The sequence below is a fragment of the Monoraphidium neglectum genome (assembly GCF_000611645.1).
Source record: "Monoraphidium neglectum strain SAG 48.87 unplaced genomic scaffold scaffold01872, whole genome shotgun sequence".
NCBI lineage: Eukaryota > Viridiplantae > Chlorophyta > Chlorophyceae > Sphaeropleales > Selenastraceae > Monoraphidium > Monoraphidium neglectum.
Window position 1 is genome coordinate 1 of NW_014011756.1, and position 11,537 is coordinate 11,537.

Genomic DNA, 11,537 nt, shown 5'->3' on the forward strand with positions numbered 1-11,537 from the left:
GGGGGGGAGGGGGGGTCGATTTCACTCGTCAAATGAGCTCACTGCTGCTGATGCTGAGGCGGCTGACCGCTAATGGGAACCCATTTGCGCAACCACTGCTGCGGCCAGCAGGATTAAGGGCACTTGACAGAACATGGAAGCAACTTGAGCGCCGCCCACCTGAAGTGTGCGCCACAACGCAGTCCTGCCGACCCCGACGCGGCGCGCGGTGGGCCGCAGACGGCCATTGCTGCTGCGGCCGCACAAGTAGTTGCTTATGAACCGCACCACGTATGGGCGCTTTGAGAGCCATCGATTGGCGCTTGGTTTGACGACGACCGCGGCTGGTATCGATACAAGGTGGTAGCGTATCGTATACGCGACATGATCTTATGAAAACAAAACTTTTGAATACAATTGCCGAGAGTAATCACGTAAAAGGGCTGTGATCTCGCTTCTCAGATCAGGCAGGACACCGAGGCAGCTCAACATGAGGGCAGTCGTCGCGTTCATCGTAGCACTAGCTTTCCTTGCGTCGGTGGCGTCCGCCACATCGCGGCCACGTGCATATTGGATCGCTGACGCAGCGCACGGTGCACTTGGCGCGGACAAGTGTGCGCCGCTGGGACAGGCGAGTGCTGCTGCGCATGGGACACCGACCGCACATGTTGGGGCAGTCGAATCTCGTTGGATGCTTGATGCCGTTCCAGCGCCGGCAGCAGGGACGTCGACACACACGGGCGAAATTTGCGCACGCTGAGCAGGTGTACCGTACTCCGCTTGTTACCCCCCTGAGACACCTGCATATGACCACACGGCCAAGTCCTCTGGACCATGCTCTTCCCACCAGCATGCCCAAGCTCACCTGCTGCGCCTGCGTACCCTTCCCCCACACACCGCTCATCCGCCACCTACCACACGCGCCGTCCGCCGAAACAACCCTGACAATGCACCCGCCCCCACAGGCCGAGTGCCCCAAGACCCCCGGGTGCGTCTGGTGCCGCTGCGCCGCGGTGCCCTCCAGCTGCTTCACAATCGAGCAAGCCAAGCGCCTGCCGCCCGCAGTGTTCCAGGTGCGCGGCTGGGTGCAGGAAGGGGGCCGGCTCCAAGCAGCGTGCGCAGGGTGAGGGCTCAGGCAAGGGTCCCGCAGTCAAGGATGCTGTGATGCTTACGATGCACACCGTTCCGGCATGCAGCTTACTGCGTCAGCGGCAGCCCGCCGCAACCCTTTTTGCTCCTCCTTCAACCTCGCCGCCTCCCCTTGCGCCCACACCTTGATAATCAATCCATCACCAGTGTGAGTGGCCGAGCTTCAAGGCAACATAGGGCGCCCACGTGCTATCCGCCAAGTGACGCCAGGCACCATGGATGGCAGCAGCTGCTTTCGGCTCACGGTTTTATTGTAAGCTGAGGCGACCACAACAGGCAGAGACCGCGTTTGCCGCGGGCGTGGTTTGCAAGCTGAAGTGGTGTCGAGGGGCGCATGGGGCCGCGTACATCATCACGCGCTGCACCACAGACCTGCAGGCTGCGGCTGTATGGGATTGCATTAAAATTGTGGTGGGTGCGAGCTGTTGAGTCATGGTAACGTAGGCGGATGCACGGCCTGGCCACCTCGTCGAGTCGACCTCTGCTCACTGGTTGAATCATTTTTGCCTCGCCACACACGCCTGCCAGACCGCACTCTACGACCTTGAATTGCTGGCAAATCCAGAACAGATCCGGCAGAATGGCGTTGCGTCCGGCCCATGCGTTACCAACAATTGGACATACCAACGCGAGTGCAACTGATCATGCGCAAAAAATACACTGCGGGGAAGCCATGAGCTGTCACCGCGCCACATCGCTGTCGCCGCACACAGTCCAGCAGATAGCATTGGCCAGTCCCAGCAATACTGGGATTTCTCAACACAGAGGTTCCAAAAGCTGTTGTATATATATAAGCCCGAGCATCACTTGCCCAGGAGGGTGGTGACGATGTTGTTGTGTACCGGGTCCCTCAGGTGGTCTATCAGGTTCTGCAGCGGCCCCTGGCGCGTGGCGGCGGCCTGAGCAAAATATCCCAGGAATGCCACCATGGCGATGCGGCCGTTCTTGATCTCCTTCACCTGGAGTGGGGATGCGTCAGGGCGGGTGATGGCGGCAACCGACGTTGAGCAGCAGGCACGGGGTGACCGAGGGTGCGTGGGGTCCAGCGCCCTGCACAGGGGCAAGCGTGCACTCGCGCCATACGAATTGCACACACAACAACGGTGACGGTGAACACGCGGCGCAACTCAAAAGACCACAATGGCTGGTGAAAAGTGCTGCCGCAGGTCGCTGTTGTGAAAGGGTGGCCGATGCAGGTACAGCTGCGTGGGGCAGAAGGGATATGGTTGCCCCAAAAGTGCACCCAGCCCGGTCACACCTGCTGGTCCACATAGCCAGGGGCGTCCTTCGAGAAGCCCAGGGGGTCGAAGGGCGCGCCGCCCGGGTAATTTATGTCGGGGCAGCCGGGCAGGAAGACGCCGACGGGCTCGAGGGACTTGATGCCCACGTAGCGCGCGTACTCAGGGCCACCCATGAGCACCTGCCGCCGCAGGCAACACGGCGAAATCATGATTGTACAATCACATGTGACAACAGTGTGTGCTGGACACGAGTTGCGGACTATCGGCGCCGGGGCCGCCGCGGCGCAGCGGGCGGGAGGCGTGATGGGGCCACGCCTCAAGCGGCGTCGTGGGTGCAAGCCATGGGTGCGCGTGCGTGCATCTGCCGTGCGGGCATTTGCAGCCGCCGCTGCCAGCATACTCCCCAGAGGGCCTGAGTAAATCCAGCTGCCCCTCTCGTTACCTCCTAACAGTTTGAGACATGCTTTGGTCCCAGACTCCCACCGCCTTGACCCCCAAAGACCAGAAACTACAGCAACCTCTGGCCGCACGCTGGTCTCACCGCCTGGCAGGCCGCGATGATGCCAATGCCCTGCTTTCCTGCGATGCGGAACCCCTCGATGCCGCCCCAGTTGAGAGTCTGGTCAGAGTTGAGCTTGGACGCGCCCACCTGGGGGGGGGGGGGGGTAGGAGGAGCGTTAGGATGATGTGAGGAGGGGGCGCACGTGCGGAGAACTGGGTGGGTGGTGTGGCTGGTACGCGGCAAAGTGGAGCGAGCAGTCCGTTTACTTATCCCCACCACCAATCACAGACCTGCAAGAAAAAGCCATCAATGGACTGCAAGCCCTGCCCGCTCACCTTCCACCAGACGGGCTCCCCCAGCTCTACCCCCGCCATGCTGAGAGCCTCGGGGACCAGCGCCCCTACGGCTCCCAGCATAGCCCACCTGGATGCGGAGGTTGTGTGTGTGTGTGTGTGAGCTTGTGTGCGTGTGTGTGTGTACATGTGCGTGTGTGTGTGTGTGTGAGAGAGAGAGAGTGTGTGTGTGTGTGTGCGTGTGTGTGTGTACGCACGCAGGCAAGTGCACGCACACATGCACATGTGCGTGCGTGCGCGTGTACACGCGCAAGCTATCGTGTGTGTGCGCCCTTGCTGTGCCCGCACGTGCACGCCTTGCTTCTGACCCAGCCAGATGTGTGCCCGCATGCCCATGTGCACGTGGACCAACATCAAATCGCATGATACCACACCTTGAGCAGCGGCCCCCGCCCACCTGGCATGCAGCAGCTCGGCCTCAAAACTGCGGCCGAACGCCTCTGGCTCCCGGGACAGCCCCAGGGGGTCGAACCCGTAGTCCCCCGCCACCGCCCCAGTCAGGTGCGGCTGCCGCCCCCCCAGCGCGGCCGGCAGCTGCGGGCGGCCAGCGCCGAACCAGGAGCTCTGACGCCGCGCCTCTGCTCATATAAATGGGTGCAGGACACATCAGCGAGTGGGCCAAGGGTGAGCTCATGCGGGCTCGTTGCAACACGCATACAGAAAGAGCCTTCTTTTGCATACATAAGCTGGAGGTTGGAAAGACACAGAGCGGCTGCACACACCACCAGCCACCAACCCATCCACCATTCCCTTCAAAGCACCCAGTCGCCCAAAAATGCACGTGGGCTCACGCCCTGAAAGCGACCCCACCTGCGTGCTGCTGCCTGATCGCCTCTGCCTCTGCCTCAAGCTGCGGCAGCTTCTCATTTAGCGACGCCTGCACCTGCTGGCCGAGGCTGCTCTTGGAAAGCAGCGTCAGCAGGGTGATGGGCGCGGCCTGGCGGTTGGCGGTTGGGTGGTTGGCAGTTGCTGGTGGATTGGGCGGCGAATGAAGGTCGGCTGGTAGCTAATCGTTGCAGGGTTGCTATGGTCGGTTGGGGCTTGGGTTAGGGTGGCATGGTTGCGTGCGGCTGGACGAAGACAACGTTGCCCGTCAATGGGTGGGTTTTGACTGACACACAATGTGGTGCAAAGGGAGGATGGTGTCAACAAAGCGCAGGAAGGGGCGGCAGGGAGGAGTGCGTGGCTGGCGACATGCTGCAATGCGGCACAGGTGATCCGGGCTCACTCATGAGGTGCTGCTGCGATCAATCAGGTGCGGCCATGTCAATGCGTGTGCACGTACGAGGTCGTACTTAGGCACAGGCAGTCGAAACGACAAGGACCGACCGCCAACACGCTGTCAGCTGCTAGGCAGCTACCCCGCACCGCGAACAAGAAGATGCTGAGCGACTGCTCCCCTGTCGAAGCTACCAGCTTGATGGCCACCAGGCCTGCAGAGAAAGGCAGGCGCGGCGCATCACCATCAGGGGCGCTAGCCAAATGCCCTGATTGGAGAGCCTCACAATACCGCATCATACGCTGACACAACATGCGCGTTTATGCACGTCGACTTGCAGCCTGGTTTCGGGGGCTCGAGGCCTGGAAGCGGTGCGCAGGCCGCCGCGGAGCCGAGGGGGTGTGGCCCCCACCCTGCACACCTGCCACGAGGTAGAATATGGGGGAGGCCACGATCTCGGCCACCAGCTGCGCCGCCGACGTCGCCGCGTCGCCGCTCCCGCCGCCCCCGCTGCTGCCGCTGCTCCGCTTGAGCTCTTCGGGCTTTGAGCTCTCCGTCGTCGTCACCGGCGCACGCTCGCCGGGCGGCCGCTGCGTGCATGCACGGGGCATGCGGTGAAGAAGGGGTTCGGATCGGGACGGCTGCGAATGAGGCACGGGCGCGCGGTTGCGCAAAGGCGACACGTCACGCACTGGGCAGCGGCCACCCATCCTGTGCACACATCCCGCACCTCATCACCACCGCTGCGCGCCCTGGTGCGAGGTGCGATCGGCCGCTGCTTGGACACACGCAGTAGACATCTGTGTGCAGGACGCTGCAAGTGCGCGTTGCTTGCTTGCCGGAGCAGCATCGGAGATCGATTCGGGTGGAAAGTGAGTTTTTTAAATAGAAACGTGACTTCAATGTTTGTACACAACCACACGTATATCACTCGATAGTTTATATCTCACCGCGACCACATCACTGACACTTGTGCGTTGACAGCTGCCGGCAGCACGCCTCACCATGGTTCAGGGCCTCAGCAACTCGCAAAACTGGTAAGTAACCGACGCGCTCAGTCACTAATCGGCGTGGGCTGTTGTGCTTCCGTGTGCCATCTTGTGCCTGTGCTACTGCTGCGCTGCCGCTTCGCTGCGCCTTGCCTCGGGACAACACAGGCAGGGTAGCGGGCCGCGACTGCCGCACTTGAGAGCATTCGGCTCTTCCGCCTGACTCATGCTGTGCATGCAGGGCGCTCCATGTGGCGGCGGTTGCTGCGACGACGGCGGGCTTGTACTACTCATACAGGGCTGGGCGCGCCGCCGCGGATGAGGCGCGCAAGCACAAAAAGGCGAGGCGATGCGTGCTTTGGGGATTGAATCCGACCAAAAGTTGCGTATGCAGCGTGTGGGCACACAGTAGGCCATGCAGCAGAAGTTGCCGGGGTCATGACTGTCAGCGGCATGCAGGCCGCCCGGCTGGGTCGTGTCCTGTCCGCGCCAGCTGGCGCCTGGGCACCGCTGAAACAGCAGCAACGAACGGCGGCAGCAATAGCGGCGGCGCCGGCAACAGCAGGCCCCGCGGGCAACAGCAGCGGCTCCCGGCTGGCCCGCACGTGCCGCCCCGTGCACAGGCAGGGCCGGCGCGCCGGGGACCCTCCGGACGGCAATGCTGCGTGCGGGCAGCGGGCCCAGCAGGAGGAGGGGCGCCCGCCTCGGCCCAAGAACTTGCCTGGCATACTTAAAGACGGCCACAAATATGATGACTAATCAAAATCCAGTCAACAGCATGAACAACGAATGATCCAACGCACCTACGTGATCCAGGTGTTTGTGCTAGCGGTGAGCCTGACCTTCAAGGATCTGGAGCAGCGCGACAAGTGGGTGGCCGCCTGGCTGCCCATGGTGGACCAGGTGGGTGGGTGCGTTCGTGTGTGTGTTTGCGTGTTTGTGTGTGTGTGGTGGTGGTGGTGAGGGGTGGCTGTGCGCTTTTACCCGACAGCCTCATCAACTGCGTTTTCGTTGGGGGGTTCGGGTCAGCACCGGCTGCCACATGTGCCCGCAGGCGTGGCCGGCTCCCTCCGCCCCACGCACAGTGCTTTTTCCTGCCACCCGTCAGCTGCTCCCAAACTTGACAAGCACCAGGCCTGCGGCGCGACGCGCGCACGCACGTTCGCAGCAGCGGCGCTCCCTTTGGGCCCTCTGCCCCAGCGAGCCCGGGATCGCTCCTGCGTGGTTGCTTCGTTGCATCGCCGACGCCGGCCAACCGACTTCTTTGCCCCCGCTCGGCTTATGCAGGTGCGCGCCAACGAGCCGGGCACCCTGAGCTACGAGCTGTGCATTGGCGACACTGAGCCCCTCAAAGCCCTGGTCTACGAGAGGTGGGCGGGCGCGGCGCTTTCCCTGCGGGCGGCCCTTTGATGGAGGAGGGGGCGGCCGAGGAAGGCGGCGCCAGACGGGGAACCGTCGTTTCGGTCTCCATCGGAGGATGAGAATCAACAGGCCATGCAAACTCGAGGCCGGGCCCACGGGATGCAGCCCGCCTGCGTCGCCTTTATATGCTTTCGTACTGCCAGCACCAGCCCCCTGCAGACGCGCCGCCCGCCACCGCCGCCGCCGACCCGCCCTGTGCTGGTTGCTCCGGCTCGCTGCACGCCCCCTGGCAGGTACGTCGACCGCGCCGCATACGAGGATGTGCATCGCACGTCCGAGGCCATGGCGGCGTTCAAGGAGGTGACGTCCAAGATCAAGATGCAGGTCCAGGGTGAGCCGGGTTGAAAACACCGCAGCGGTGGATTGGGCAGGGCCATGGGTGGGGCAGTGGGGGGGAGCTGCATGGGGCGGCCAAGCCGCTGCGGCCTGCCGAACCATTCGGCGTCCGGCGCCACGGCCATGATTGGGCAGCTGCCATGGGGTCGGCGGCCGCGTCTTGACGTGTGGGCTGCAGCCAGGTGGCAAGCCTGCGGCGCAGGAGCTGCGGGGGCCGGGTGCTTTGCCGCGGCGACTGCCCATGCCATGCAGGGCGGCGCAGACGACGCCTGCAGTGGCATGGTCCAAGGATTGTTGGTTGCATGTGCTGTTGGCGGCTCAACCAACGCCGTGTGGCCTTGCACTGCCCTGTAACCCGCAGGTCAATCTTACGTGGAGACCAACCATGGCTTCATGTAGAGTTAATAGGCGAATGCATTTCTACCCTTTGACACTCGTAAGATCTGCGCATCAATAAACTTGACACATCACGTACTCTGCCTGGGGCGTTCATAGCTGCCCGCCTTCCTAACTCCTGACCTTCACAAACAACAGATCACAAAACTGCTGACCTTGTTTCTGCATTGCTTCTCATTCAAGTTGACTGCTGTGCGGCACCGCTTGCTGTTGTGGCGAGTCAATTACACAAGGGGATGGTTGTGACAGGCGTGGCAATTGCCAGGACGGAGCAGACCTGCATGTTTTGGCCCAGATGGGGCTGCTGTCATGAGTCATACGCTTTGTGTAAGCGCTTTCATCGTTGCATGGTGGCTGGAAGGTGTTGGTCGCCAATAATGGCTTGAGAGCGGTACAGGCGGAGCCACGGCGCAAGCCACTCGTTGAGCCATGAGGCAGGGGTTGAGGCATCAGAAGGGAGTTTTTGTCTGTGGGTCACGGTCAGCATGCAAAAACGCGTCTGCTCGTGTGTGCCAACCTGAAAAAGGCGATTGTTGAGGGCACTCGCGTCCGTCCGTGGTGGGGCGCACGCGCGTCGATGGAGAGGGGCAAGTGTTTGAAAAGCATGTGTGTCCGCTGGTCAGGGTCGACACCAGGGTCGGTGGGGGAAGTCTCGGCTCTCATCAGCGCTTAGACCAGAAGCCACGCACATGCATGCAAGGGGCACACGAGGGCTCTGTTTCAGCCCGCGTGCCGGGCGAAAACCCCTCCTTGGAACGCGCCGACGAATTCTGAATCCTGGGCTCTCAGCCGTGTGCGGCGCGGGGCGCAACACAAGTCGCGCCCCCATCCGCCAGCCTGCTCCTAGCAGCGGGATGCTTTGGTACCCCAGGGCGGGGAGCCAAGCGAGACAACGAAAAACGAGGCCGTGCAACCTCGTTGCAGCGTCAACAGCCTGCTTATGGGTGCGATGCGCAGCCAAAGGCCACTTACAATCATGTGCGGTACGGGGATCGTTGGATGGGCGGGTTTGCACAGCCAAGTTGCCGCGGCCGCTCGCGCTCTTTTGCATTGGAGCGGGACAACACACCCAATCTAGGATCGTCTTTGCTGCCCAAAAACTGGCATGCAACACAGGGGCGCCGGTCACCAACGTCTTAGCGCGCAGTTCTCCTGCTGCTGCTGCTGCTGCTGCTGCTGCTGCTGCTGCTGCTGCTGCACCTGGAGCGGCCAGCCGCCCATGGCAAAGTGGGGCGCAGCGGGGAGCATTGCGGGGAAGGCGAGGGCTTCCGCCGGCAGTGGCAGCAGCGCCGCCTGCGCCTGTGCTTGCCCTTGCAGCTGCCCCCATCGTGGAGATCCCCCAGCTGCCGCGGCCTGCCCGCCTGCGTACGCGCCGCCGGCCTCCCCGTGCCTGCCGCCGGGCGTCGCATAGGCGCGCGCGGGCAGGGCCCCGAGCATCCCGCCCCCGCGCCCAGGCCTCGCCGCAGGCGTGTGCTGCGCCGGCACCTGCTGATGGACACCGAGCGCGCCCATCTGCGCCTGCTGCCAGGCGGCGGCGGCTGCTGCGTGATACGCATGCGCGGCCTGCGCAGCCAGCAGCTCATCAAACTGCAGGCCGCCCATCCCCATCGCCATCGGCGATCCGCCATAGCATGAGTACCCGGCCGGCGACCCCCACCTAGCGCCGCCGCCGCGCCCGCGCCCGCCCCCAAAGCGGCCGCGCCCGCGGCCCCGGCCCCGGCCCCGGCCGCCGCGCTGCGGCGTCGCCTCGTCGCCGTCGTCCTCGGCGCCGGGGACGTAGTCTTCGTCGTCGGAGTCGTCGCGCCTGCGCCGCCCGCCGCGGCCGGCGGGCCTGCCGCCCCACCTGCCCCCGCGCCCGCCCCCAATCGCGCCCTGGCCGGCCCCCCAGGCGTGGAACAGGCTCTGGCTGCCGGGGGCGGCCTCGGCGCTGGCGTCGCTGTCCTCTGCGGCAGCGTCATGCAAGACCTCCTCGATGGCGTCCGCAGCCGGCAACTGCTCGGCCGCCTCGCCGCAGCGCCCTGACTGCCCCACCGCCGGCTGCCAGGCGCAAGGCGCCTGCCCGAGGTTGCCACCAGGGGCGCCCTCCGGCGCCTGGGGTGGCGGGCCGCCCAGCATCGAGGGCAGCTGCCGTGCAGCTGGCACCCCACTCAGGTCGCCCTCCAGATTGGTAGCCCACGGCATTGCTGCCTGCTGCTTGTGCTCCTCCTCCTGCTCTTCCTGGTCGTCCTGTCGCTCTTCCGCCTCCTGCTCTTGCTGCTGCTCCTGCTGCTGAGACCGCTGCTCTGCTGAGTGCAAAGCTTGCCGCACCGGCTGCAGCTGCTTCTGCGGTGTCAGCTGCGGCTGGGGCAGTGACGGTTGCCCTTGCGCTTGCTGCTCTGCCAGTTGCTGCTCTGCCGCTCGCTGCAGGGCCGGCTGCTGCACTGACAGCTCATCAACCTCTTCAACCTCCTGCTGCTTTTGCTGCTGCTGCTGCTGCTGCTGCTCCTGCTCCTGCTGCTGTTGCTGCTGCTGCTGCTGCCGCTGCTGCCGTTGCTGCCGCTTCTGCCACAGCCGATGTTGCCGCTGCTGCCACTGCTGCTGCTGCTGGTAGTGGTGGTGGTAGAAGTGCTGCAGTTGCAGCTGCTGCTGCTGTTGCTGCTGCTGCTCCAGCAGCAGCTGTTGCTGCTGACTAGCAGGCGCAAAGCGCATCGGGGGCAGGTTTCCAGCGGCAGCCTGGAGCTGCCCGTGCACCTGGAGGTGCGGCGCAGGCGATAATGCATCGCCCTGCAGCTGACGCGGCTGCGCCTGCCTGAATGGGCTACACCCGCCCCCCGCCGCCCCCCTGCCGCCGAACATGCCGCCCGCCGCAGCCTGCCGCGCCGCCGCGCGGTGCAGCATCTGCTGCTGGCGCGCGTGGTGGTGCTGCAGCACCGCGGACTGCTCTGGGGTGAAGGGCCCTTCCTTGCGCGGCCGCCCGCGCTTCTTGGGCGCCGCCGCGGCCGCCGTCGACGTGGGCTCGACGCGCACGGCGCAGCCCGCCTGCCACTGGCCGGCGCTCGCGAGCATGTCGGAGATCTGGCGCACGCTCTCAACCTGCAAGGAAGTGGTTCAGTTGGAGCCAAGGGTTCAAGAGGGGTGATACGGGATGAGCCGACCGCAAGTGCAGACACACTGCAGGGCTGCAGCAGCACACACGAGTCAGGGATTATCAATCAGAGGTAGGCTAACCGATGAGTGGCCCACATGGAAAGCCTGCCATGTGCTGGGCGGGCCAGTGGCCCGCCCAACCAGCTGTCGCTGCTCACGCCCGCAAGCTGCGGCAGCTTGAGAGCATGTGTGCGCAGCAGTGCCGGCCCCCGCACCTGGTCCAGCCACGTCGCCAGGTGCTTGGGCACGCCCTGCTCTATTTCGCCCTGCATCCACGGCCGCCGCGCCGGCAACCCCTGCGCGGGCTGCGGATCGGGCACGAGGGTCAGCCCCGGCTGCGCGCCGGCAAGCTCCCCGTGGCCTCGTAAGCGGCCATCCGCCTCGGTCTGCAATAGGGGGGCAGGGCGACACGTCATCATCAATACCTACAGCTGGTTCAAGCTCACCGGCTGTGCGCGACTCACGAGTTGTTGACCCGCTGCCCCCAAGCAGGCGGACAGATCCTCAGCAGTAGCTTCCACCCCGATTCGCGGCGCACTTGACCCCACCCTGCAAACCCTGAGTGGAGCTGCCATGCGACTGCACGGCTCGCCGCCACTCCGCGCGCACGCACCTGCGGCTCCCTGGGGACACTCAGGTCCTCGTCCCAGTCGTACGCATTCCTCAGCTCGAACGCGCGGATGAGATCCCCGAGCGTCAGGTCGCCGTCAAACCGCAGCCCCCGCTGCAGCACCGAAACAGACGGCCCCGGCTGCTGCTGCTGCTCCTGCTGCTGCTCCTGCTGCCCGTCCCAGGGCGCGCCGCCGCCGCCGCACGGGGCCGCGG

General features: G+C 64.6%; 3 protein-coding genes across 3 annotated transcripts; 1 reads left to right on the forward strand and 2 right to left on the reverse strand.

The window, feature by feature from the left end:
* Window positions 1-1,931: 1,931 nt before the first annotated feature.
* On the reverse strand, window positions 1,932-5,450 carry MNEG_9253 (Chlorophyll a-b binding protein C; the record flags this gene model as incomplete). Its single annotated transcript, XM_014042273.1, has 9 exons — window positions 1,932-2,087; window positions 2,387-2,548; window positions 2,911-3,018; window positions 3,207-3,294; window positions 3,622-3,805; window positions 4,035-4,161; window positions 4,593-4,657; window positions 4,865-5,033; window positions 5,448-5,450. The coding sequence occupies 9 exons, from the start codon at window positions 5,448-5,450 to the stop codon at window positions 1,932-1,934; spliced, it is 1,062 nt and encodes a 353-aa protein (XP_013897727.1).
* Window positions 5,451-6,221: 771 nt separating this feature from the next.
* Window positions 6,222-7,589, forward strand: MNEG_9254 (hypothetical protein; the record flags this gene model as incomplete). The annotated part of the gene is made up of 4 exons (XM_014042274.1): window positions 6,222-6,335; window positions 6,720-6,802; window positions 7,088-7,185; window positions 7,552-7,589. 4 exons carry the CDS (start codon window positions 6,222-6,224, stop codon window positions 7,587-7,589), a joined length of 333 nt encoding a protein of 110 aa, XP_013897728.1.
* A 1,122-nt stretch (window positions 7,590-8,711) lies between these two features.
* MNEG_9255 (hypothetical protein) lies at window positions 8,712-11,131 on the reverse strand (the record flags this gene model as incomplete). The annotated part of the gene is made up of 2 exons (XM_014042275.1): window positions 8,712-10,658; window positions 10,928-11,131. 2 exons carry the CDS (start codon window positions 11,129-11,131, stop codon window positions 8,712-8,714), a joined length of 2,151 nt encoding a protein of 716 aa, XP_013897729.1.
* Between the last annotated feature and the right edge of the window lie 406 nt (window positions 11,132-11,537).